This window comes from Acinonyx jubatus, chromosome B3 (assembly GCF_027475565.1).
Source record: "Acinonyx jubatus isolate Ajub_Pintada_27869175 chromosome B3, VMU_Ajub_asm_v1.0, whole genome shotgun sequence".
NCBI lineage: Eukaryota > Metazoa > Chordata > Mammalia > Carnivora > Felidae > Acinonyx > Acinonyx jubatus.
In genome coordinates this window covers 46,257,642-46,284,730 of record NC_069386.1, presented here as the reverse complement: position 1 = coordinate 46,284,730, position 27,089 = coordinate 46,257,642, and the positions used below count along the sequence as shown (strand labels likewise).

Below are 27,089 nucleotides of genomic sequence, written 5' to 3'. Positions count from 1 at the left end.
GAGAGGGAGACACAGAATCGGAAGCAGGCACCCGGCTCTGAGCTGTCAGCATAGAGCCTGATGCAGGGCTCGAACTCATGAGCTATGATATCATGACCTGAGTTGAAGTCAGACGCTCAACTGACTGAGTCACCCAGGAGCCCCAGGTTCTACTGTTTTAAACAGCGACACATATAACAGCTGAAGGTAGGAGTATGTGTGAAAGGTGGGCATAGGAGATTTGTTTTGGAAAACCTTGACTTTTTAAAAATTGTTCACATTTTATTTTATTTATTTATTTAAAAAAATTTTTTTTTTTTAACGTTTATTTATTTTTGAGACAGAGAGAGACAGAGCATGAATGGGGGAGGGGCAGAGAGAGAGGGAGACACAGAATCCTAAGCAGGCTCCAGGCTCTGAGCCATCAGCCCAGAGCCCAACGCGGGGCTCGAACTCACGGACCGCGAGATTGTGACCTGAGCTGAAGTTGGACGCCCAACCGACTGAGCCACCCAGGCGCCCCAAATTGTTCCCATTTGAAAAGGAGCTGTGTGCATCGTGCATACATTATTAATTAGTTCATTCATTTGTTCATTTGGTGCCTGCCATGTGTAAGACGCTGTTCTGGCTGCCAGGAATATGGCAAGCAGAAAGGCCTCCTTGAAGAGTAACCCTTCTTCTTTTTTTTATTTAAAAAAAATTTTTAATGTTTATTTATTTTTGAGACAGAGATGGAGCACGAGGTGGGGAGGGACACAGAGAGAGGGAGACACAGAATCCTAAGCAGGCTCCAGACTCCGAGCTGTCAGCACAGAGCCTGGCGCGGGGCTCGAACTCACAAACCGTGAGATCATGACCTGAGCCGAAGTCGGATGCCCAACCGACTGAGCCACCCAGGCGCCCCTGGTTCTTTGTTTTTATAGCGGCAGGACAACTTGCTTTAAAATATCAAGAACAATTTTATTTAGTTATTAATTTTTTTAATGTTTATTTTTGAGAGAGAGAGAGACAGAGAGAGTATGTGAGTAGGGGAGGGGCAGAGAGAAGGGAGATACAGAATCCGAAGCAGGCTCCAGGCTCTGAGCTGTTAGCACAGAGCCTGACACGGAGCTCAAACTCACAAATGGCAGGATCATGACCTGAGCCAAAGTCACACGCTTAACTGACTGAGCCACCCAGGCACCCCGGCAAGTAGGTTTTATTTTATGTCTACACTAATTGTCAGTGACTACAGGGGTGTAGCGTTGAGGAGGATTTTGAGGCTAGATTTCCGCTTGTAGAAAAACGGCAGTGATCGATAACCTTGTGTTTATGTATTTTGGGCTTAGGCTCCCTATAGGAAACTGTAGCACAAATGTCATGGATCTGTCTCTAGATAAGATCTTTTCTGTGTGCTTGGCAACATAGAGACATCCGTTTATACTTGCAACAGTTGTTTATTAAATTTCCACTATAGACATAGCACTGTACTTTAGATTCTCAGCTGTCTGGGTTCTTAATTAGTTAATAACTTATTTCAGGATGTTGGTGGTTAAGAGCTATTTGGTTAACCAGTGTGGTTTTTAGTCTCTGACTTGTAAGTATTGAAAAACATTGTATGATCAAAGTTACTTTCTTGTAGCCTTAAATGCCACATTCCTTATTTTTCACTTATTATTTCCTGTTATTTTGTTTAGCATACAATATATGATTTAATTTTCTCAATTACCAAATACACTCATCATCAATAATCTGGCTTTAGTGATAGGGAAACATTCAGAGATGATAAAGAACTTGTCCAGAGCCAGGATTTGACTTGAGTCAAATGTCAGACACATTCCCCACCCTTGTACCTTGGTGCTGTGTTCCCAGAATTGGAAACTTCTTTTTCTTTTTTTTTTAATGTTTTTATTTATTTTTCAGACAGAGAAAGAGAGAGCATGAGCAGGGGAGGGGCAGAGAGAGAGGGAGACACAGAATCTGAAGCAGGCTCCAGGCTCTGAGCTGTCAGCACGGAGCCTGACGCAGGGCTCGAACTCATGGACTGCAAGATCATGACCTGAGCCGAAGTCGGACACTTAACCGACTGAGCCACCCAGGCACCCCCAGAATTGCAAACTTCTGTCTCTTGGCCCTGCACTGGGAGGAGAATTGTTTAGAAATGATTTCAGGGTTAAGAGGTAAAAAGGGATGAATAACATATCATCAACATTGTTTGGACACGAATTCTGTATTTTTTTCAGAATGTATTTATATTCCATGTGGAATATAAAATGTCAGGCAATGAATTTTAGAATTGAAGTTGGGAATGTAAGAACACTATAAATTTATTGATAATACACATGCCAAGCAGGTAAGGAAAGAGGAGTGGGATCAAAATGACAAAAGTGGAAGAGACCGATGTGATGGAGACCATCCATGGGGACAGGAGGAGCAGACTTCCAGAGGCGAGGTGGGGGTCCCTGGAAAGCCAGCTTGGTGTCCGTGCTCCAGTTTGAGTGTGGTTAGACTGGTTAGTCCTAGTGACCCCCGATCCTTAGACTCCTGGATGAACAAAGTGTCCATCCCTAGTATAAAAGGAACCTTTCTACCGACTCCCCCCACCCCCTCCTCTAGCCACTTTCCTTTTTGTATGAGGGGAGGGTATTTAGGAGGAAGCGGCAGCCTTCAATATTAATAGCTGAATTTAGGGGCGCCTGGGTGCTTCAGTCGGTTGAGCGTCCGACTTCGGCTCAGGTCATGATCTCACAGTCTGTGAGTTCGAGCCCCACATCGGGCTCTGTGCTGACGGCTCAGAGCCTGGAGCCTGTTTCCGATTCTGTGTCTCTCTCTCTCTGCCCCTTCCCTGCTCATGTTCTGTCTCTCTCTCTGTCTCAAAAATAAATAAAAACATTAAGAAAAAAAAAAAAGCTGAATTTCTTCCCCCTAAATAGAAAACTTTCGGTTGTCATTCTTACCTTCTTCAAACCACACTGAACTACGTAGGTTAGACAGCAACTCTGCTGTCATTTTCAAACCTCAAAGCTTATTTTTGAAACTGTTTTCCCAGGGAGTTCTGAAGGCTTGACAATGTGAAGACATTTCCTTTGAAATCTTAAAAGTTTGATCAGTTTCCTATGTTTGCACCACAGAACAGATAGATAGGAAGGAAGGAAGGAGGGAAGGAAGGAAGGAAGGAAGGAAGAAAGGAAAAAAAGAAAAGAACATAAAGCTTAGTTGAGGTAAGACTGCCTCTTTCTGTCATGTTTGGGAATGAGCACATTTAAAAACCCGTCTGCATTTTGCTAATATTAGGCTTTCCGCATTCTGATTTTTCACTTTTATCTAGTTGACATTCTACTGTGGATACTTCCCCTAAAATTCCTGTCTTCCCACCTGTCCTACAAGTGGTCTTTTAAGAGTGACTGTTTTGTCCACTCTTTACACATGTTAACTTGTGTGTATCATCAGACTGGCGGCAGCTTCCCTCGGAGCGAGACAGTTACAGGATCCCACTCAGGGGACGTTACTTTTTGGTTTGTTGCTCACTTCCTGTTTCTTGGAATTAAGTTCAAGACTGCTCTGAGGAAGCTCATTAGCTCCCTGCCTCTGCTTTAGATGCTCTTTTAAACGACTTGTATGATAAAATAAGAATTACTCATTCCATGCAGACATACACAGAATTCTTTTCCTGTGCCAGGTGCTGTGCTGGGGGCTTGAGCCAGCCTGGCCTCGCTCGTGGGGACTGTCATCCTCAGGACGGAGGGCAAGCCATGGCGGAGACATTTCCAAATGCCTAGTGGTGTTTCCCCGGTAGCTAGGAGAGCCTCCGGAGTGGCTAGTGACTATGTTTCCAGGTCTTGGGGGTTCCCCTGGGAATTAGAGCAGTGAGGTGGGGATGTGTGGCCCAGCACTGTCACTAATCTCTGTGCTCAGCTGATAACATGTGATGGCCCAGAGAGAGGAAATGTTTCTGTCTGGCATATGTTCCTACTTCCAAGTGCTAAGCTCTTTGTTCTTACTCAGAAACACACTCATTGATCTCGCTAACTAAAGCAATTATCATCATTTAGTGGTCTTTTCCAAAAGCATTATTTCCACTCCAAAACACCACTTTTATTTGCCAAGTGTCACAATGTTACATCCTGGCAATTGGTCCACATTTATTGCCAAATTATGTAAGTCCTTGGTTGGGCTTAGTCCCCAACTGAGCAAATGTGTCTGTGGAGAGCATTAGGATTGTGGCATGGCCTGGTATCTGAAAATGAACAGCTGTCCTTAAACTCATTCACTAATTCAGTGTTTATACCGTGATTGGGAAGGAAATCCACATTTGTTTAAAACACCCGTGCCCAGCTGAGAAATGTCATTCTGTGAAAATATTGGATTGAGGTTTGTTGTCAAGGAAATGTAAATAGTGGACATTTCATGAAATTCAAATATGTGGATTAATTTACTAACAGGGAGCTAAGATTATAATAAACCAAGGTGGCCTTATTCAAAGATTGAAATGTAATTAGTGTTGACTGTAGTAGCAGCAGCTAATGAAAAGGGCTGTAAAACCCTCAAAAAGAATTTTCTTAATAAATATTAGAAGAAATATTTTCATAGAAAACTCAGAGTCAGCATAGAAGAGATTATTGGTGAGGAAGTTGTGACCCATTTAGCAAATATCATAAACAAAGCGTTGCAGGGAGTAAAGTTATTTGTTCAGAAGCTCTTGTGTTAAAAAAGTACTTGTTACGAACTTGAATGAATACGAACACTTGTAGAGATCCAGAATAAAACGTGCCAGTCCTGCTCGGAATCAGGATTGAGACACACCCAGTCATCTTGGTCCTGGCCTTTGTGCGTTGCTTCTTCAGCGTAAGGCACGTTGGCTGTTCTTATTCTAGTGTTGAGGTGTTCTATAAATATTACTAGCCTCGTCAAGTAGATCAGTTTAAAAGCAGGCGACTTACGTTTTTCAAAATCCCACTCGAAAGATCATAAAGGCGCAAAAATGTTAAAAGCTACGAAGACGAAGAACGGCAGTGTAGACCCTGTGGAGATGAGCTCGATCACACACAGAAGAGTGACCATTGTATTGGTGGGGTGATTGGGCTTCACCCTGTGGTGGCAGTGGTGGAGAAAGGAGGTGACTTTCCTAGAGAGCTGCTGGGAGGCTCAGGGATGGAAGGCATGAAGCCTGGGTTGCTATAGGAGGCAGGGATGAGGGGCCAAATTCTAGGGAACTGTGTAAGTGCCTTGAGAACCGGAGCAGCTGTCCAGGGCCTCGTCTACACCCTGTATATCTGGATACCCACGGGCTTCTGCTCTGTTGCCCACCCCGAGGAAGGGAAGGGAGTGTGGGTGGCTGAAAATAAAGGGATTGAATGAAAGCTGGGACCTCCACACTCTTCCCTGCCCTGTCTCACAGTGCCCGCAGCCAGGCCTGGGCAGCCCCAGCAATGGATTGGGAGATTCCTTCCTTGAGAAATCAAACCGCGCCAGAAAAAAATGCTCCAGATCCTGAAATGTGCGTGTCCCTCATTGGAAATCTTGGCACCTTTCCACGCCCATTACTTGAAGCTCGCTAGCTAATAACTCTACTGCACACACACAGAGCCTCCAATCTGCTTTTAGGAATTCACTGCTAAATAGGATTGGGCAGCCAAGGATCCCAGTCTTCTTAGGAAAGGTTTCAACATGAAAGAAAGGACCAAAACAAACCAGAAAGGAGAAACCTTATAGCAGATGCAGATACAGCAGAAAGCAGAAAAAACTTACTTTTTTGAAAAAAGTTACAGTTAGTATCTTCCAAGGGAGAGAAGCTATCTTATGTCTAAAATGAGAATAGCGTTTATGACACAGGAACACTTGGAGAACAAAAAGGAGGTAAGGGGGATGATAAATACTTGAATTTTTTAAAAAGTTGAGGATGTAGCTCTCAAGTAGAATTAAAAGGACAGGATTGAGAAGTGGATAAGAAAAGAAAATTGAAACAGCCTAACAGATACAACATTACTAATATATTACATGCAAAGGCCAAAACAGTTCTCTGAACATTATCAGAGAAATAATAAGAACGTTTCATAGAACTGATGACATGAATTTCCAGATTGAAGAACTACATTAAACGCCCATGTTTTATAAAAGTGCCCAGTCTTACAAAACCCTCATTCATATACGTCATGGTGAAATTTCAGAAGAGCAGAGACAAAGAAAAGGTCCTAAAAACTGTGGGAGAAAAAAAAACAGGGCACACTTGGAAGAAAGGATGTCTTAATAGCAGAATTCTTAACAGCATCCCTGGAAGCTACAGGATAATGGAAGTAATACTTTAAAAAATTGGAGAGAGGGGCGCCTGGGTGGCTCAGTCGGTTAAGCGTCCGACTTCAGCTCAGGTCACGATCTCGTGGTCTGTGAGTTCAAGCCCCGCGTTGGGCTCTGGGCTGATGGCTCAGAGCCTGGAGCCTGCTTCCGATTCTGTGTCTCCCTCTCTCTCTGACCCTGCCCCGTTCATGCTCTGTCTCTCTCTGTCTCAAAAATAAATAAAAACGTTAAAAAAAAAATTAAAAAAAAAATAAAAAATTGGAGAGAAATTTATTTCTTAGAAAAATTGTTTTTAATAATTTATTTTTTTGAGAGAGAAGCAGAGCGCGAGCAGGAGAGGGGCAGAGAGAGAGAGGGAGACACAGAATCCGAGGCAGGCTTCAGGCTCTGGGCTGTCAGCACAGGGCTTGCAGGGCTTGAACTCACGAGCCATGAGATCATGACCTGAGCTGAAGTCAGACGCTTAACCACCTGAACCACCCAGGCACCCTGAGGGAAAATTATTTCTAACCTGGATTCTAAATCCAGCTGGCCTATCAATCAAAAGTAAGCATAGAATAAAGACATTTTTCAAAATACAAGGACTGAAAAAGTTTACTCTCTTGGGTCTTTTCTTAAGAAGCTACTCAGTTGTGCTCTGTCAGACCAATTGGGTAAACCAAGAACAAGGAAGGTCCAAAACTTAGGAAACAATATGGTGCAGAAGGAAGAGAGTAACCAGACCTTAATAGAGAGCAGGAGGATTGGCGGCTGCACCAGGGGAAAAGGGCACCAGATCATCTAATATGTTGGTTATTTGAAAATGAATACAGGTAAGCATCTAACATGTCATGTAGCAGATGAAAGAATTTAAGGTTAGGTATATTGAAATGAAGGCAAGTGCAAATAGCAATCACATATTAACTCTAGAAAAGTTAAATATTTTAAGGAGAGATGGCCATAGTTTTCAGTTTGGCTCTTGAATGAATAAACATTTATATAATCATAACAGTATATATTAAAGTAATATAAAAATATATTATCATAATAATACAAATATAAATAATATTGAGAAGCTAGCAGAGTGAGAAATTGGTATGTATGGTGTGTCCCATATGTAAAAGGGATACAAAGTTGCTGCGAGGCGTAGTACTGAGCAACATGGAGGTGTATACCAGAGAAACAGCTAAAATTTGCAGTTGGTTTCCTCTGGGGACTGTGATCGGGATGGGGAACGGAGGCTGAAGAGGCCAGGTTTTCATTATGTCTTGTTTTATTTTGATTAAAATGAAATCACTTAATTCTGTTAGTATAAATCTGAAAGTAAAAGTAGGCATAATGACATAATTGGGATTGGTGACTTAATAATGAATTTGCAGATGAATATACCACTCTAAATTGTTCTTCTTTGTAAAATTGGAGGTGACGACATCTAACATATTTAGCATTTAAAAGAATAGTCACCAGCAGAAGTGACAGCACCATGCTAGTAGGAGACCGCTACATCCAGGAAGACTTAAGGCAAATTGAAAAGATGAAATAAGTAAGCATGTATGATAGCTGAATAAATAATTGCTAAAGTTGTATGGATGTATTTTGAATTCCATGCTTTAAAAAAGAGACTATGTCCATTACCCATTAAATGTTGGCAAAAATTGTCCCTACAGAGGAAACCTCAGTACATTTAAAAAGGAAGGAATAACAGAAGTTTAATTTTCTGGCTACAGTGCATGTAGAAATTAACAACATAGAGAAATAAAGATCCTCTAAACCAAAACAACACAACAGCAAACATACTGGATGTGAAAAAACTTTCTGAGAAACAACTCATGGGTCAAAGAAGAAATCAAAACCACAACTTGAAATTATTTAGGAAATAATGATAGAAACATTACTGTGGTGGAAGTTATTGGCTGCTCTCCGAGTGTCTGTTTGCTTCTGCCTTTTTACTAACACCACATTGATTTTTTTGAGTGTCAGTGACCAGCTAAAAATCTGTTCCCCAGTCCATCCTTGTACATGGGGGTGGCCATATGATCAAGTTCTCACCAATGAGGTAGATACAAAGTAATATTGATGGATGGGACTTTCAGGAAATCTCCTTAGAAAGGTTGACTCAGCTGGCCTGATAAACCTTTGGCATATGTGATGCTGGTTAGCCAATCATAAAGTGTCTAATACATGCTACAAGTAGATGACTGGAAAGGTAAAAGAGGTGTTGCTCAGAAATATCCTGCCATCCATTCCAGCCTTGGACTTCCTACCTCTGGGGGAAAAAGAAAATCCTAACTCTTAAGTTGCTATTTTGGGTCTCTTTGTTAGTAGAAACCAGCCCAGTTCCTAACTGACATAGATATCACAACTCATGGGGTATAATTAAAGAATGAAAGTAAATGAAGCACGCAAGTCATGAAATTGGAAACAGAAAAACAAAAGCAAAGGAGAGCAGAAGGAAATAATAAAGAACTAGAACTCAATAAGAAAATTAAAAAAGGAGGGGCACCTTGGTGGCTCAGTCAGTTAAGCATCTGACTCTTGATTTTGGCTCACATCATGATCTCATGGTTCAAGAGTTCAAGCCCTGCATCAGGCTCCATGCTGACAGTGTGGAGGCTGCTTGTGATTCTCTCTCTGCCCCTCCCCCCCTTGTACTTTCTCTCTCAAAAATAAAGACACTTGAAAAAAAATTAGAAAAATGATTGCTATGTCTTGAGAGCTAGTTGTTTAGGAGAACAATTATTAATTTTATTTACACAAGAGACCAGTGAAGAAAGCACAAATAAAGACAGTGGATAACTCGAGATAAAAAAGAGATGAAATGATCTATGCTTTGTAAAAAAAAAAAAAAAAACTGTGCAAATAAATTTGAAAATGTGGATCTGATAGATGATTTTCTCAGAAAATGTGCTGCCAGACTGAGTCCAGAATAGAAAGACAACTGAAAAAGGCCCCTAGCAGTGAAAGAAATGACACAGCTGTTCTCTGTGACCGGTTGCTAGTGTTCTTCCTGGGGCTTCTTTGCTCTCAGAGTTCTTCAGGGGGTGGAAGTATTTCTGGTGGGAGGTCTCTGAGGGTGGGGTGGGCTGGGTGTCCTTCCCGGTCATCTGTGTGCGGTCTTTCTGACATGGTGGCCACACCCCACCAAAGGTGATGGCACCCGATTCTTAGCATTAGGATACATCACAAAGTAAAGGGCCCTGAGTCCTCAGTGTTTTATAACATTTTTCAGATCAATGTGTTACTGGAGCCCTTTTGGTAAGAAAAGATGATGAAGAGTTATTTTTAATCATTTTCTCTGATTGTCAGCCTCACAAAGTCAAAAATGTTTTAAATGTTATATCCAAATAAATAGTGATAAAGATTTCAAAGCAAGGCTGTACATAAAAAAGGTTGAAAGTGTTATTCCAACAAGAAGGTCAATAATAGTACGGGAGAAAAGAAAAATGGTGAGCATCAGAATTCCTTAGCTCTTAATTGTTCTGTGGAAAAGTACCTTGTTCTCAAATGCTGGTAACTGGAACATCCTATTGGTTAAAAATAAATAGCATAAAGTGGGAAGAAACCAACTAAGGAAAAAAACCCAAAGCAACCAGAACAGGCTGTCAACTAGAAACGGAGTAAGGAAGTTATGCCAAAGGCGTCAGGTTAGTATGCCAGCCTTCCACCCAGAGGCCAGGGTTCATCCGGAAAGGCCTGTTTGGGTGACCGTTTGGTTCTGAAGTGTCCTTGCTCCTTGTGTCTTCTTGAACTTGCCCCTCATAATCTTCATTTAAACAGATACGATTCGTACCTAATGCCCTCTTTTTACCTGTTTTTTCCTGGTAGCGAGAACCAGTGAACCATGGAGCTGTATTTCGGTGAATATCAACATGTGCAGCAAGAATATGGTGTCCATCTGAGACTCGCAAGTGATGATGGCAAAAAATCAAGGAATGCTCAGAACTCTAAGGCAGGCTCCTATGGTGTCAGTATTCGGGTACAGGGAATTGATGGCCACCCCTATATCGTCCTGAATAACACAGAGCGGTGTCTAGCAGGCTCGTCTTTTTCTGAAAACGGGCCACCATTTCCATCTCCAGTGATAAATAACCTGCCTCTGCATTCCAGCAACGGGTCTGTGCTAGAGGAGGACAGCGCAGAATTGCAGCTCCCAGAAAATCCTTATGCCCAACCTGGTCCTGTAAGAAACCTGAAACAATCCTCTCTCTTTGAGGGCAAGAATGGGGTTCTAGAAGGCAAAGAGGGGCCGGTGAAGCCATCTCACATGCTCAACTTTCAGCGGCATCCAGAGCTTTTGCAGCCCTACGACCCTGAAAAGAATGAATTGAACTTGCAAAATCACCAGCCTCCTGAGAGTAATTGGTTAAACGCTTTAACAGAAGGTACCAACAATAAGAAGGCTTGGACATGCTTCCCCAAACCTAGTAGTTCACAGCCTAGCAGCTCTCCTTTGGAAGATGTGGGCAAATCCAGCGTGACAGCCATTCGTTTGTGCAGCTCTGTGGTCATAGATGACCCCAAGAAGCAGACCTCAGTGTGCGTAAATGTTCAGAGCTGCACCAAGGAGGGGCTGGTAGAGGAGGCCCTTTCCCCCAGTGGGAGGTCCCTAACTGCCCACAGCCCACACACCCATCCCGAAACCAAGAAAGCCAGGCCGGACGTGCTTCCCTTCCGGCGACAGGATTCCGCGGGACCCGTCCTGGATGGAGCTCGGTCCCGGAGGTCCTCTTCCTCATCGGCAACTCCCACTTCAGCCAACTCTCTGTACAGATTTTTACTTGATGATCAGGAATGTGCCATCCATGCTGACAATGTGAATCGTCATGAAAACAGACGGTACATCCCCTTCTTGCCAGGAACTGGGCGGGATATTGATACAGGATCCATTCCTGGCGTGGATCAATTGATCGAAAAGTTTGACCAAAAATCTGGGCTCCAGAGGAGAGGAAGGTCTGGGAAGCGAAACAGAATCAACCCTGAAGACAGGAAGAGGTCCAGAAGCGTGGATAGTGCCTTTCCCTTTGGTCTCCAGGGGAACTCCGAGTACCTGAGTGAATTTAGCCGGAACCTGGGCAAGTCCAGCGAACACCTCCTCCGCCCGTCACAGGTCTGCCCGCAGAGGTCACCTGCTCAGGATCACCGTGGGAAACAGAGCGTGGGCCGTGCCTTCGCGAAGCTACAGGGGGCCCCCCTCAGGCCTCCCCAGCAGAGCAAAGATGGGAAAGTTCCAGAAACCAGAAGTGGTCGGGAGAGTACAAACACGCATGCATCTTCCCTCCCAGCACAAAGTAAAAAGGAGGAGGAAATCAAAACAGCCACCACTACGCTGATGTTACAGAATCGGCCGCTAGCAGCTTCGCCTGACTCTGGTGCCAAGAAGATTTCTGTGAAGACGTTTACTTCCACCTCAGATACTCAGGTGATGCTAGTGGGTCCTTCTTTCTTTCCTTCTTTTTGCATTCCTTCTGCAGCCTCATGCTGCAGGAGGCTCTGGGAACACAGACCCTCTATCTTGAATCAGCAGTTGCATATCCAACACTGTTTTAGTTTTCCCCTGCAGAGTTTTCAACCCACTGCCAATTGTATGGTTTTCCAAGTCAGTTCAGTACACCGAGAATCCCACTGTGGTCTTGCCTGTAAACGGACTTGTCAGAGTACAGAGAGGCTTGATTTTTTTTTTTTTTTTGTCAGCCTATGTGTGAGATCTCAAAGTGTGCAGAGTTTGTTTCCATCCAGAGGTTCAGTGTTGAGGTCTGTGTAGATATACTGATTTTTCTCATGAAATTGAGCGACCGGGTTAATACCTGGCCTGAGGAATTAGGTTAATCCTAAAGTGATGGAATTTATTTAAGTGATATATTTAGTGTTTTGGTAGTACCCATAAAAAATAATGATAGTGATAAAAGTGCTAATAAGGGTGTTAAGTGCCAGCCATTATTTGTTACATATTACAGGACTGCACCAACTCTGTGAAGGTAGGTACGATTAATCTCCATTTACAGGTGAGAAAATTGAGGTGAGGTAAAGTTAAGTAACTTGCTCAAGGTTACAGAGCTACTAACTGGTGGAGCCAGTTATAATGAGGATCCTTACCTGAGGAATTGTTTTTGGCAAGTAGGAAGGTGTTTGGAAGCTTCTGCTTCAGGGTTTCTGCCTGCTTCCTGGAAACTCCATCCTGTGATCTAATAACAGCCTTTATATTCCAGGCCACACCAGATCTGTTGAAAGGCCCGCAAGAGCTCACTCAACAAAGCAATGAGGAGACGGCCAAGCAGATACTTTACAATTACCTCAAAGAAGGGTTAGTGATATTCCTTAAAGGACCAAAGTATTGTCTTTTCTGGTGGGGTCTTGATTTTTTTCTCCTGAGACCTTGTGTTTTGCCTTGCCTTTCTGATCTGTGTGAACTATTGAGGCTTAGGACTCAATGGCTGGAGTTTTCGTAACAGTATTTGAGTCTTGGGTACTGAGTGTGAAGAGCAAGGGGATGATGAATATATGTGATATGTATTTTAATTATTTTAAACCTGTACATCCAATGTGAGACTCGAACTCACGACACCAAGAGCAACAGCCACATGCTTTTCTGACAGGGCCAGCCAGGCACCCCTGTTTTTCAAATGACTTTTTCTTATTTAAAAAGAAGTTCAAAGATGGGAAGAATATCTACTCTTCGGTTTTCAACTAAGTCAGCCACCTTGAGTTCTTCATGCACAGAGTAGTAATCAATTAATCGCAGTTACAAACAAAACCACCTCCCCCACCCCCCGAGTTGACATTGGCCAGGAGCCCCTACTTCTATGATTTTTAAAGCATGTATGACTCATTTAAAAGAAGTGCTTTTCACATACTTATCTTGGAGGTTGAGTTTGAGTAATCTGGTTTTCAGTCCTTGCTTAGATACTAAGTCAGGAATTTGCAGTTTCTGTTTCCATTGTCTCATCGGATAGGATTAAAAAGGAAAAAAACTTTACAGCCTGATGTGACTGCAAGTCACTTACTTGAACAAGTACCCATTGGTATCAAACCCTTCGTATTTTTGCATCGTACCTTCCAAATATAGATCAGTAATACAAAGCTGACAAAATAGGTTCAGAGTATAAGAGATGGGCTCTTTTTTTTGAGGTGAGGGAGAGGTAGTAACTGAAGAGATCCTTTTAGCTAAGAACTAGTTATTGGTGTCTCTCTGTGAAGGTTTTTACCATGTTAAGATTTAGGGAGAAGGACTTTTGATTTTTAGAATTCTTTAATTTTTTTTTTTTTTTTTTGCTCATGATTTATTGAGAGACTGGGGAGACAGACTTTAATAGGAGGTGGCTATTTAAGGAAACTTATTTAAAATTTTCCTAATTGCCAGGTATGTGTGATAGAAGGTGTGGTAGAAGTTAATAAAACTCTGATCATTACCTGTGAAAATGTAGACAGCTGCGGTGTTGACAGTCTTGGCCTGGGGGATATATTTTTTTTAAACACAGCATAAAAACCAGTTAAAATCACTGTAGATCATTCTTAGCATTAAGATTTAAAAGTAAAGTGTGTGACTGTGGGTTGTGAGAGAGGGACACACACAGAAGAAATTCCTTGCTGGAATGAAATCAGTCATTTGAGTCAAACAACATATTAGTACATTTTCACTGTGTGTTTTCTCCAGGCTTAGAATGTGGGTATATCTCTTTCACATGTTTGGGAATAGGAGCTCTTCTCCCAAATTGAGTGGTAACGTGTAACAAGGTGTTGGAAGAGAAATACGCCATCCATCCTGTTCTTCCCTCAGTGGTTTTGTCTGCAGCCTTAATTAATTCATACCTCTTGCAATTTATCTTCTTAAACGGCTTGTTTGTGTGTCCTGGCATCTGAAGTATCCTGAGAACCGTGGTTGTGCCCCTTACTGGTTTTTTTTTTTTTCTTCCTGCTGCCTGTTTTCCAGAAGCACCGATAATGATGATGCAACTAAACGGAAGGTCAACCTGGTTTTTGAGAAAATCCAGACTTTAAAGTCTCGAGCAGCAGGGAGCACACAAGGAAATAATCAAGTAAATTGGAGTTTTGTATTCTGTAGAGGGCATTTAACTTGGAATATGGCAAACAAATTGTTGTTTCTTCAGCCTGTACACTTGGTTATGGCAGTAAGTGGGAAGTTACCCGAGTTGTGAGCAGGACCTAAGATGGAAGACCATGCTTTAAATATTATTATTATGCACCAACTTTTTTTTCAGAAAGGTTTTAAGATATTTTATTTTTAAAAATAATAGCATATTGGGGCTCCTGGGTGACTCATTTGGTTAAGTGGCCGACTTTGGCTCAGGTCATGATCTCATGGCTTGAAGGCTCCTGAGTTCGACCCCCGGGTCGGCCTCTGTGCTGACAGAGCCTGTGTCTGTGTCTCCCTCTGTCTCTGCCTCTCTCTCTCTCTCTCTCTCTCAGAAAAAATAAATTAAAAAAAAAAACCTATAACGAGACAAACAGGTGGTGAAACAAATAGGTAGTGAAATTTAGAAAGAGAAAATAAAAATAGGAAGAATGAGGCATCTGGGTGGCTCAGTCAGTTAAGTGTCCAACTTTAGCTCAGGTCATGATCTGATGGTCCATGAGTTCGAGCCCTGCAGCCTGTGACCTGCTTTGGATTCAGTGTCTCCCTCTCTCTCTCTGCCCCTCCCCCACTCATTCTATGTCTCTGTCTCAAAAATAAACAAACATTTAAAAAAAAAAAAAAGAATAGGAAGAATGACTTGAAATCATAAATGGAGAACCCTAACATATTCCAAGGTTTTGAAGGAAGGTAAGTGTGAACTGGACCCAAGCTCTAGAACTTCAGAGAGTAAGAAATAAGAGGATAAGAACAAGAGAATAAGAATAGAGACTGGTGAAGTCAACCAGCATGGGTGGGAGAGAAAGGAAGGAATGGATTGGGGCCAAATTCTTTAAAAAAAAAAAAAATTCCTATTTATTATACTGAATTCCAGTTGGGACTTGGAGATTTTTTGTTGTTGTTAGAAGAGTCCTCTCATATTTGATGAACATCTGCTACATGTCAGACATACCTTGTGCCCTGAGAGGAAGCAACATTTAAGAGGGATGACTAAAAGCTTGTTCCTTAACCCTGCACCACCTGAATTGACATCCACTTGTTGCTTGTGTGTCTTCTCTTTCCCTCCTGGGGAATTCTGCATGGAAAGGAAAGAAAATGCCAGAGACAAGTCACAGGAAGTTTGTCTATAGCTTCTTTGTAACTTTGGAAACATATGTATACGATGTTTTCAGGCATCAGCTACCCTCTTCTCTCTACTGTTCAGCACTCAGCTAACCCATGACTGCTGTTATGATATCCAGTAGAACAGTTACATACATACATTATTCCCACAGGGGTATCTTTGAATTATATACCATGCTTATAGGCAAGCTTCAGGGGTTCTCCATAGTTCTTACAATTGAAGTGTTTTGCTAAAACTCTTAAATCCAAATTATCGCTGTCAGTCTTGCTTTTCACTCACTGGCATATTTTTTGGGTGAAACATACATCTTTGGTCTTGATGTTGAGACTGTGTTTGTGGGCACAGACTAAGGGGATCTGGATCAAACTAGGGAAGTTAGGTTAAGCCCTTTAGAATCCAGGACACTAATGGTGTCTCAAAAGAGTAAAGAACGCTCTGGGAGAAGAAGGGAAGGCAGGGCGTTCTAGGTAGAGGGACCAGCATGAACAAATATAAAGAGGTGTGTGTTTGCTATGTTTAGGGGACTGGAGGTAGTTTAATGTAGCTGGAGCAGAGAGCCAGGATATGGGGAGGAAGTGCCAGGTAGAAAGGACCTTGGATATCACATAAGTTTACATTTTAGGCTGAAGGTGATGGGCCATCATTGATGGACTTTGAACAGGAATGAATAGTGTCATATTTGTAGAAATTTATTCCTTTTGCAGCTTTTGGAGAGAGGTAAGGTAAGAGGAAGGGAGATCAGTTAGGCTGCTGGCGCATGAAGCCAGAGATGATGAGATGAACCATAGCTCTTCGACTTCTGGCTGAGATCACAGCACCATGACTGCTGAATTGCCCATACTTTTCTACTCTCCATCTCTCCCTGTTATTTCTGAATCTGATTATCTGCAGGCAAAGGCTTGGGAGTTTTATCTTTTTGGTGTCAGCTAAGTGATTTCCTATGAGAGAAGGAAAGACCATGTTGGAAACAGCAGAGCAGGTAGAGTTTTCATTTGGGCAAGAACAATGTACAATTTCTCATGAGTTGGATTTAGATTTCCATATTGGATTGTTCTCATTTTGCTTAAGGAAATAGGAAGTCTTGTGTTTTTGTTGACTGTTGGGTTCAGTTAACTTCACAGGAGTAAGTCAGGAAGTACCTCGTTCCAAGTTCATTATACACAGCTCACACCTGGATTCAGGTGCAGGAGAGCCAGGACATGGCATTTTCTAGCTTCATTTCCTGACTCCCCTTTGTAGTTTTCTAGCCACTTTGCTATAGGATTTTTGCCAAATCCTTTTGAGAGCATCTCCTGTTATTGTATCCATGGAAGAAACAAAAAGAGATCATTAATATTCATACTCAGATCAGAGATGATATTTTCTAATAGGCTCTCTTTAATCAGATCCCTCTTTGTTATATCTGTCTTCATTATGGAAATGTAGCATCCAAAAGAAGAAAGCCATTGTAGCTAGCATCCGTTTATTTATTACTTGTATACAGGCATATGCAGAGAGTGAGAAAATTTCTGGTTATGGAGCAGTAAGTCCCAATGTCATGGAAGTTCTGTAATAGATGGATTGTGTGAAGGGCCTCGGAGACACAGAGACGTGGGCTTTGGGTATAACTTTATGCAGTGGATGAATCTTCAACAAATATTTATTTTTATCTTTTTATATTGTTCTATTGGCATCTGACTCATATACAGTAAATTGCACAAATCTTAACTGTGTAGTTTATTGAGTTTTTTTATTTTATTTTATTATTATTATTTTTTTAACATTCATTTATCTTTGAGACAGAGAGAGACAGAGCATGAACGGGGGAGGGTCAGAGAGAGGGAGACACAGAATCCGAAACGGGCTCCAGGCTCTGAACTGTCAGCACAGAGCCCGACGCGGGGCTCGAACTCACGGACCGCGAGATCATGACCTGAGCCGAAGTCGGCCGCTCAACCGACCGAGCCACCCAGGCACCCCTATTGAGTTTTTAACAGAGGTGTGTGTCCATGCACACACCACCCAGATGAAGATACAGAACGTTCTGATCATCCCCAGAAAGTCTCCTTGCGTCCCTTTCTCTATAGGGATTTACATTTGAATTGGATCTTAAGATTTTGGTGTTACTGCTCAGATTGTATTTTGGGAGACGGAGAAAATAAAGCATCTTGAACATTTACATTAGAGAATCTTTGCAATAATTATAGGCTTCTAATTCTTCGTCTGAAGTCAGAGATCTGTTGGAACAGAAAAACAAGTTGACCACAGAAGTGGCCGAACTTCAGAGACAGCTTCAGCTAGAAGTCAAGGTACCTGTTTTTTCCTTTGTTATTATTATTGACATTTCTGTCTTGCTTGATAATATTTTAAGCACATTGGGATGCCCAAGTGAAGTGAAAGTCAGGTTTTTTTTTGTCCCCAAAAGAAACATTCCTCTCACCGCTGAGTAAAAATTTCTGTATATTTGGCTCCTGCTGTCCAGAGAAATTTTTATGTTTCTATTTTTTAAGTAACCAAAGCATATAGACACCATTTGCTCTGACAGAGTGAAACACTGTTGGATTCAGGCAGGCCAGTAGGAAACTTAAATGCATATAAAATACCCAAAATGAGTGATAGAAATAGCAGACCGAGGTTTAGCTGTCTTCATAGTTCTTTTAGACATATTACAGCTCATTCAATATTTAATATTCTTTCCAGTTGCAAAGTCCCATGCGAAATGATGTAGTTTGATTAAGTTTTCTAATAAGTAAGTGCAAAAGCCATGGAGTCCATCAGAGTTTCGAGGTAATCTGTGGGATTGCGTTAGTGTTGAGTGGAGGTACTTTCAGATCACGTGTATTTATATTAGAATCAGCAGAACATCAAGGAAGAGAGAGAGAGGATGAAAGCAAACTTGGAAGAGCTCCAGGGCCAGCACGACAGTAAGGTGGAAGAGAACTCCATGCTGCAACAGCGACTAGAAGAAAGTGAAGGGGAGCTCCGGAAGAACCTGGAGGAGTGAGTCCCGGGCCAAGAGCCTCTGCCCTTCCTGGGTTCTTGCATCCCACGTAGCCAGAATCTTTTTGTCCGTTTAATACCAACCAGCCTTCCAGATGTTAATAGGGGCTGCTGACCCTTCCTTTTCTCCCTCTTAACCTTTTAAAATGGAGAAACTGGTGACACATGCAGAAAGGTTAATAATTTAAAAAATCTTTATATACCTTAAAAAATGCCTTGTCAAGTTTCAGCCCCTTAGAGTGGCTCTTCATAGCAGATAAGTGAGAAGCAGGGAATACAGAGTGTTGATATCTAAAGACAGAGTTCTTGAGGGATCTGGACCCAGCCTCTAAAAAGCACATCATATCACTTCTGTAATCTCCTAGTTGGTGAATTTTCTCCTGAGTGTTGCTGACCAGTGCTTATGCATCTGTTGAGTCTGCGGAGAGGGAAAGTCAAAGCCAAGATGGCCCTGTCATTATGTCATATTAAAATCTGCAACAAAAGGATCTGAAACCAGTGTCCGAAAATGTACAATGCTATGAAGCTCTGTGGACATGGTGGAAACCTTAAGTGAAGGTTTAAGTGGGGGTGAAATCTAGAAGGGAATTCAAGAAAAATAAGACATTATATAATAAAATCATTTAATTGCCCTTGCTATTTTGATGATGTAGTTTCTGCTTTTAAAGCATTCTTAGAGGTTAATTCCGGAAGAATTGGTGAGAAAAAAGCAAAATTTAGGGTATAGTAAAGACTTTACAAAATAAAAAGGTAAAACAGTTGTCAGTTTGATTTAGAGCAGAGGTTGGCAAACTTTTTCTGTCAGATAGTAAATACTTTATGGTTTATGGGCCATATGGTCTTTGTTGAACCCACTCAGTTTTGCCATTGTATTGTGCAAATGACCATATGCAATATATAAATGAATGAGCATGGTTATATTCTGATAAAACTTTATTTACAAAAATTGGCTGTGGGCCAGATTGGCCAATAGGCCATGATTTGCCAGTTCTCCTGGGGCTGGGGGTAGGGTAGGGTAGGGTGGGAGGTAGGGAATAGGGTGGCTTTGGTGAAGGCATTATCAAAGAGGTTGTGCTTTTTGGGGGTCAATTTCTCATCTTATTGTCTAAATTCCAGGACCCTGTGGTTTCCTTCTGGGGAGAAATGGTCACTGTATAACCTTTCCCATTACATTGGTTTGAGTTCTCATTTGTCTTCTTGTTAGGCAAGTTAGACTGAAGTCATGAGTTCTCACCAGTGCCTTTTCTGGTTTGTGATGCCTTGTTCAGTATAGAATGGACAACAGGGGAGGCTCTTTGGGGCTTTAGATGACTCTGCTTGACCATCCTAAGGTCCACAGTCAGACTGGATGAAAAAAAAGCTGGGCCCAGGAGAGTCTCTCTAATGGGCTTCCTTCCCTGCCAGACTGTTCCAGGTGAAGATGGAACGGGAACAGCACCAGACTGAGATCAGAGATCTTCAGGACCAGCTTTCAGAAATGCATGATGAGTTGGACAGTGCTAAACGATCCGAGGACAGGGAGAAGGGAGCTCTGATTGAGGTAAGGGGGACTGTGGGATCAGCTGATATGAAAGCATCTGCCTGGAGAGGATGGGATGGGTGGAGGTGGGGCAGACTGGATACTATGAGCCATAGTCTGTTACGTGTATTTGCTGCACTGTGCCTATGACTAGATTCCATAAAAGCATCACAGTATTATTTTCTTCTAGATTAATAGTTTTTAAACCTTGTCTTAGGAAAAATTTCAACCATACAATAAAGTAGAAAGAGCAATTTATGAACTCCCATGGAGCTCCAACCCAGATCCAACAGTCGTCAACATTTTGCCATACTTTTACCATTTCTTCATCTGTCCCTTCATTTATCCCATTATTTTTTCATCTGTCCATCTGTTTGTCTTTGCTGAATCATTTCACAGTTGATTACAGATAATACCACACTTCACTCCTAAATTCTTTGGCATGCATCTTAAAAAAATTAGGGAATTTTGTTATAACCACAATACTATTATCATGCCTAAAACAATTAATAATTCCTATAATATAACAATAATGCTAATACCTGGTCCTTACTGAGAATTTACCAGTTGTCCCTCAAGTATATTTTATAGTTGTTCCTCCATACCCCAAGCCAGGATCCAACCTAGAATCCCATATTGCTTTAATGTTTTCTCTCTTTGAGTTTGTCTTTGTATAGATTTTGGTGCATATTTCCAGCTTTCTTCCATTCCATTGGTTTTTGGAAGAGACCAGACCAATGGCCCATATTTTGGATTTGTCCGATTGTTCCTTATGGGGTCCATTAACTTGTTCCACTATCTTGTGCATTGCCAGTAAATTTGAGGTTAGATCTAAACACTAACAGATTCAGGTTAAACTTTGGGTGAAAACACTTTGTAAGTAATACTAATTATGAGAAAGCATTTTAAAGATGTTAGTGCCCATACAGCACTTATCACAGTTAAGTTTTTGTTTAAGGCTCCTACAAGACTGTAAGCTGTAGGAGGCAGGGTTGGTGATGACTGGCTTAGTGTTTTATCTGCAATAGCTGTACCTGTGACTGGGACATATGGCACTCAGCACATATTTGATGGATGGTTGGATGGATGCATTATGAATGAATGAATAAGTGAATGAATGAATATATTTGCTGTGTACATAGGCTGCCTATCTGGCTTTTGCCCGTATGAGTATATTCCCTACTGAATATTTAGCTGTTCTGAATCCATGACTCAGTGGATGAGGTTGACTCTTTCCACTGCTTAACATTTGTTGATGATTGCGTGGTTTTCCAAAGACCATCATTATCTCTCCCCTGAATTAGATTGCCATTCTGTTGAGGTGGTAGATACACACATAGGTTATGAACATTGACATTGTTTTGTTGGGAATTGGGTATAATCGAGGCTCAGAAACAGAACTTGTATCTCTGCGCTCATTTAGATGTTTTGATGTTGGCTATAATACTATCATAACCTGTATTCTTGGCATAGTTTTGACATTTATTTCCTTATAAGCGTTGGTTTATAGGAACAGCCACAAATAAATGATACAAAATTTAGAATGATGCAAAAAAAAAAAAAAAAAGCCCATAAAAAAATAAAGGTATCCTGTCAACCTTTAATTTTTATTTTCTACCACTTTCCCCCTAAGGACCTGGGTCTTTTCTTCATCCCCTGTCTTGGAGTTAAAGTTTCTGGCTGCCTGTAAGTGTCAGCTGTCAGGTGTTTACTCACCCCCTTCCTTGTTTGGTTTTGGAGTAATTGCCCAGGAGGGATTTTAGTTCTTGCTCTTTAGAACTTAGAGTCTCTTCCCCATGACTTGGCAGCGATGGAGAGCAGAGAGCTTGTGGCCACCCAGGATAGGCATACTCATGGATTCATTTTTCACATGGGCAGGGGGAAATCTCTTCTCTTTTCCCCACACAACCATCTCTCTGTCTCTGTTTGGACCTTTTCTCCCAAACAGGCCTCGGGCCTGTTCCTTAGCACCTATTTCCCTTTTTATCCAATGACCTCTATCTTAAAAGCCAACCACATTTGTGGGATTAGATTGCTTCTCGTGGTGCTGCCTTCTTCAGAGGGCTGAGTTACAAAGACAAGGCGCATTAGAATGAGGCTTTGAAAATGGGTGTATTTGTCCCTGAAGTATTAAAACATCATAAAATGAAATCTTGAAACGGACAGGTGGTGGAAACATTTTCCGCACACTTTAATGACTATTTTTCTGCGTTTTCTGTTTGCCTTCCTATCCATTGAGAACTTTCATCTGCCCTTCTGTAATTTAGGGACAATTATAGTGCCCCTGCAGCTTTGATACCTGCTTTTAGTTTATTCATTTTTTAAATTTTCTTATTGTGTTTTTTTTTTTATTTTTGAGAGAGAGGCAGACAGAGAGCAAGCAGGGAAGGGCAGAGAGAGAGGGAGTCACAGAATATGAAGCAGGCTGTGAGCTGTCAGGACAGAGCCCGATGTGGGGCTTGAACTCACAGACCGCGAGATCATGACTGAGCTGTAGTTGGCCGCCCAACCAACTGAGCCACCCAGGTGCCCCAATACCTGCTTTTAGAAGTTCATTTTTCAGAAACACTTTTCCTTATTATACTCTATAGTCTTCATAGTTCATCTTTTAAGGAGATAAACCGTAATACGTTTCATCATCCTTCTATATTTATTGTTTCTCTCTTTATTTTCAATTACGTAAAAACGTATTGAACATTTTTCACATGTATCCTTTTACTACTTTAGAAAAATTTCCTAAGGGTAAGCTTCCAGAAATGATGTCGTTGAACAGTTTATGGCTTTCAATAAAAATGTAGCTTCACAAACAAATTTAAAAAAAGACTGCCATGAATCCTATGATTCTTGTATGGACACTTTATTCTAAAAGAGGAAGGTGTTAGCTGTTGGGAAGTCTTTTAAGTTGCTCAATTTGTTCACTAAATTAAACCTATAATTGTTAGTTGTTCTTTTTATCTGGTATGCTGTATCCTTTTAGGTTCATGTTAGCACATTTGACCTTGCTTTATTCTGTATCTGTCCCTTTCTTCTAAAAATTTTTTTAAGGTTTTTTTTTTTTTTTTTGAGAGAGAGGAGTGATGTGCATGCATTAGTGGGGGGGGGGGGTGTGCAGAGAGAGAGGGAGACACAGCATCCTAAGCAGGCTCCAGGCTTCAAGCTCAAGCTGTCAGCACAGAGCCTGATGTGGGTTTCGAACTCACTAGCTGTGAGATCATGACCTGAGTGAAACTTGGATGTTCAACCAACTGAACCACCCAGATGTCTCTGTCCCTTTCTTCTAGCCGGCTAATTCAAAGACATGTTGGCTTTGCTTCCTCCCCCATTTCTTGCCTAGCACAGCACTAAGCAACAGAGCAAAGGAATAAATTTCAGTTTTTAAATCTTTTTAGAATTGTCACCTTTTTAAGAAAAGGGGATAATTCTGATTTGAGCCACGTGCTTCTTTGCCTCTTTAAGCACAGTGTACTGAGTGTATATTAATGAATATGATTTAATTAATCAAATAGTTTAGTGACTTATTTACAGTGGTAACTAGGATAAGCATATGAACCTCAGTTTTGGTGATGTGTTTTCAGGTTGGTAATGAGAGACACAGAAAGGAAACAGAGCACATCTGCTCTTACAGATGTTCCCAGTGTTGCTGGCTTTCTCATTATTTGCCTCTTCCTGTAACAGGAGGACTGTTATCTGCTGTCTTTCTGCAGGATTTGTTGGGGTACAGTTAGCTTCTCTGTGCCAAAGTGGGTTTCTCCTCTGGAAATTCATCCTTACTGTTTTAATCAAGTTCCTATTACTTGTCAGCAACATTTAAAACCTGATCTATGGTTTCTATACCACTAATAAAATAGACCCTATCTCTTTGTCACGTTCAATTTATTCTTCATATCTTAATAAAAAGTGGCTTGGGGGAATCCAATAACAGATTATAGTTATGGCCAAGTTTTCCATGGCATTTAGCTTAGAACAGGCTCTTAAACACAATGCACCTTAAACACTTCTGCTTTTAAATGTTTTAAAAAGTTTGAAGGCTTTTTATTTTGTGAGGCTTGCCACAATCCATAAGATTTTTAATGAAATCTCTTCTAATACTTCACATTTTGTTAAATAATACTGGGCACCAATACAAAATCAGTAAAGCAACATTAGGAGAGAATAAAATGGCTAAAAAGAAGATAGAAAGAAAGAAATAGTAAAAAATACAATTTGCTTAGGATAAGCCATATAACTGACCAAAAATAAGATGACTTTGTTATTCTTAAACAATTGATGGTTCTGAACTTTCTAAAAAAAATTCAGGTTACAAAAATGATTATGGGACAAGTTTTCAGCCACTCCTTTGTCTGTGAATGCATTTCCCTCCATTCTGGGGGAAAGGGGTGAACGTGAGACCTCTCTCTAAGTGCATGACAGTGGAGTTTTCTAATTACCAACCATCATCTTTGATGGGAGCCTACAGTGCTGACAGATGGGCCTCACTCCAACAGAATCTGGTAATGTTTTATCCCTGGCATTTGCCAAGAGCAAGTACTTGAAATACTCTGGTATTGAAATTATATTGATCCGAGGATAGATTGTGCTCAGAAATGAGGTCTCTAAATAGTTCTAAACTTGCAGGATATTACTGAATTATTACACAAATTTTAATCAAAAAGTACTAAAAAGTAATCATGGTTTTCATCAGCTGTGATGTGCTTTCTAGGCTGTTCTTCTGAGAACAAAATTTACATAATTCCTATCAGCTACAGTTTTGATACAAAACCCTTACGTATCCTTTCAGTGAGTGTGGGCCAGCGATGGGGACCCCTGCTGAACTTCTGGGAAACATTTATACAGAAGAGATCAGCATTTTTCTCAGGTTGACCTGGAATACCTGTCAATAGGTGGTGTGTGGAGTGAGGCTTTCTATGGAAAGTAAGTTGCTGCTGTGGATATTCTGGAATGTCTGCTTTCCAGACAGCCACTTGTTGCTGCTGCTAACAGCTAGGTCCCAGAGTGGGCTTCTCTTTTTCTTTCAGCTTTTTTTCTTTCCTGGTTCTGGGCATGTCTGTTTTCTTTTTTAATTTTTGTTAATGTTTATTTATTTTTGAGAGAAATAGAGACAGAGCATGAGTTGGTGTTGGGGGCAGAGAGAAAGGGAGACACAGAATCCAAAGCAGGCTCCAGGCTCTGAGCTTGTCAGCACACAGCCCGACACTGGGCTCCGACTCATGAACCGTGAGATCATGACCAGAGCTGAAGTCGGACACCTAACTGACTGAGCCACCCGGGTGCCCCGGGCATGTGTCTTTTCTTTAAAGAGGTGGACTTCCTTACAGGCACTTCCAGCCATACCCAGTGTTCTATTCCATTTGCAGCTGAGAGACTGAGCACAGGGTAATTGTTTGCTCCTCAGCCCCTCTTGAGTGTGTAGATTTGTGGTCAGGCTTGCAGAGGCTGTGTGATTAAGAGAAGGGGCGTTGGTATCCAGTCTGTGTTCTAATCTTCCACCTCTAAGCTGTGTGAATGTAAGCATGTTAGTGTCTCAAAGCTCCAGGGTTTTTTTTTTTTTTTTTTTTTCCATCTATGAATAAGAATAATATTAATTGCCTTGAATATTCATCTCTTAGGATTTTTGGAAATCCTTACCACAGTTCCTGTTATATACTATGTACCAAGCACAATCACATCTGTCGCCTCTCCCTGCTCACATACATTCATACTCACTAGGCTTTTATCTCCTGGAAACTTTGTTATCTGCACCTAGCCTGAATGCATATGAATTTTGAAAGGCTGATTCTGATTGGGCAAAGCTCTCCTTTGTTTTCTGATTGGTATCTCTAGAGAGGCATGGTCACCTCTGATGGGTATTTACTTACGTTTTGAAATTTATATACTTTTTCTGCTTTCTTTGGCTTGATATAACTGGAAATGAGGATACTGAGGCGATGGGGTAAAGTTTCTGAAATCTCTCGTGGTTTTTTGGCCTCTACCCTGGAAAACCTCAAGTGCTGCTAAGTGATAGGGTGAGGTGTAATCTGATTGGATTTGTACAACACAGGCCACTTAAGCAAAGCCACGACCGCAGATAATGGCGCGTCGGTGTAAAATGGACCATAGAAACCTAGGTTCTTGACATGCATTGGTGGCAGGGCACACCAAGCAACGCAAAGCCCAGATACATCCTGGGAAAGGTAAGTGTGGGAAGAGGAACTGCCTTATCATCAAAACAATTGAGAAATGTGTGAGAGTAAGAGGAGGAAGTGGAGTTAGAACCACAATGTCTGTTAGAGGCTGGCAGAAAGCCCAGGAAGACCTGATGGGGTGGCCAGTCACAGCAGTGATGGGGGGTGGGGTTCTGATACCCCTTAAGAAGGGGCCGGCAGCATCGGCACCAGGATGTCCCCTTTGGTGCGTGTCAGGATGGGGTATATTTTCATAAGATTTGCATATGTGTTCTGTGCTTGGTGCTTTGGAAGAACCAGAATTGCCTTATTTACCTGGATGAATCTCTTGACCTTTCTTCTGAGCTTCTCAGTGCCTGCTAGCGAGATTTTTGAAGGGCTGAGTCTTGGTCTGTGCCATGTGGCTCTACCCTGGGACTGGTTCAATGCATGTGCATGTGCCAGAGAAAAGGCTAAGAGATTCCATCGTCAGTCATATTTTCATCCCCTCATCAACGACATACTTCTTGAATGGAAAGTAGTTTATCATCGCCAAGGCCTCAGCTCCACAGGTGGCAGCCATTCCTCTGATTCCCCAGGAATTCCAAGAGAACAGGATGTGTATTTACTCAGAAGCCACCAGTGAAAAAATAGACCAGTTTAGAATTTTTACATCTCCAGACTTCTGCCCTGCTGCATGTGTGAATTTATTTCTACTCAGAACAGACACATTCCCAATATCATTGATCTCTGCACCAAAAATACAGTCAAATCTATATCCTTCTTTCAAGGGGCTGACAGTCTAACAGGGGAGGAAAGAAAATAATCTCTGTGGACTGCAAGGTAAAAGCATTAAGTGCTCTGAGACACACCGCTAGAGTGAGATGGGTATCAGGAAGGGGATTCAAGGAAGACTTCTTGCAGGAGATCCTGCTCTGAGTCTTCAGGGATTTTCTGAAAGGCAGAGGCAGGTGGGATTGAGAGGGAAGAAGGGCGCTTGAGACAGAG

At 41.6% G+C, this 27,089-nt stretch overlaps 1 protein-coding gene across 5 annotated transcripts in view; it reads left to right on the top strand.

The window, feature by feature from the left end:
* CGNL1 (cingulin like 1) overlaps positions 1–27,089 on the top strand; it is a 157,229-nt gene that overhangs the window by 47,413 nt on the left and 82,727 nt on the right. For 4 of the 5 annotated variants that reach the window (XM_027067351.2, XM_027067349.2, XM_027067348.2 and 1 more), the window contains exons 2-7: positions 10,057–11,650; positions 12,438–12,532; positions 14,159–14,264; positions 17,630–17,731; positions 18,274–18,422; positions 19,827–19,962. In XM_027067351.2, coding sequence (XP_026923152.1) covers positions 10,073–11,650; positions 12,438–12,532; positions 14,159–14,264; positions 17,630–17,731; positions 18,274–18,422; positions 19,827–19,962 — 2,166 coding nt within the window. In that variant the 5' untranslated portion in view covers positions 10,057–10,072. The remainder of the gene's footprint in view (positions 1–10,056; positions 11,651–12,437; positions 12,533–14,158; positions 14,265–17,629; positions 17,732–18,273; positions 18,423–19,826; positions 19,963–27,089) is intronic. The other variant, XM_027067350.2, reaches the window with a different exon arrangement.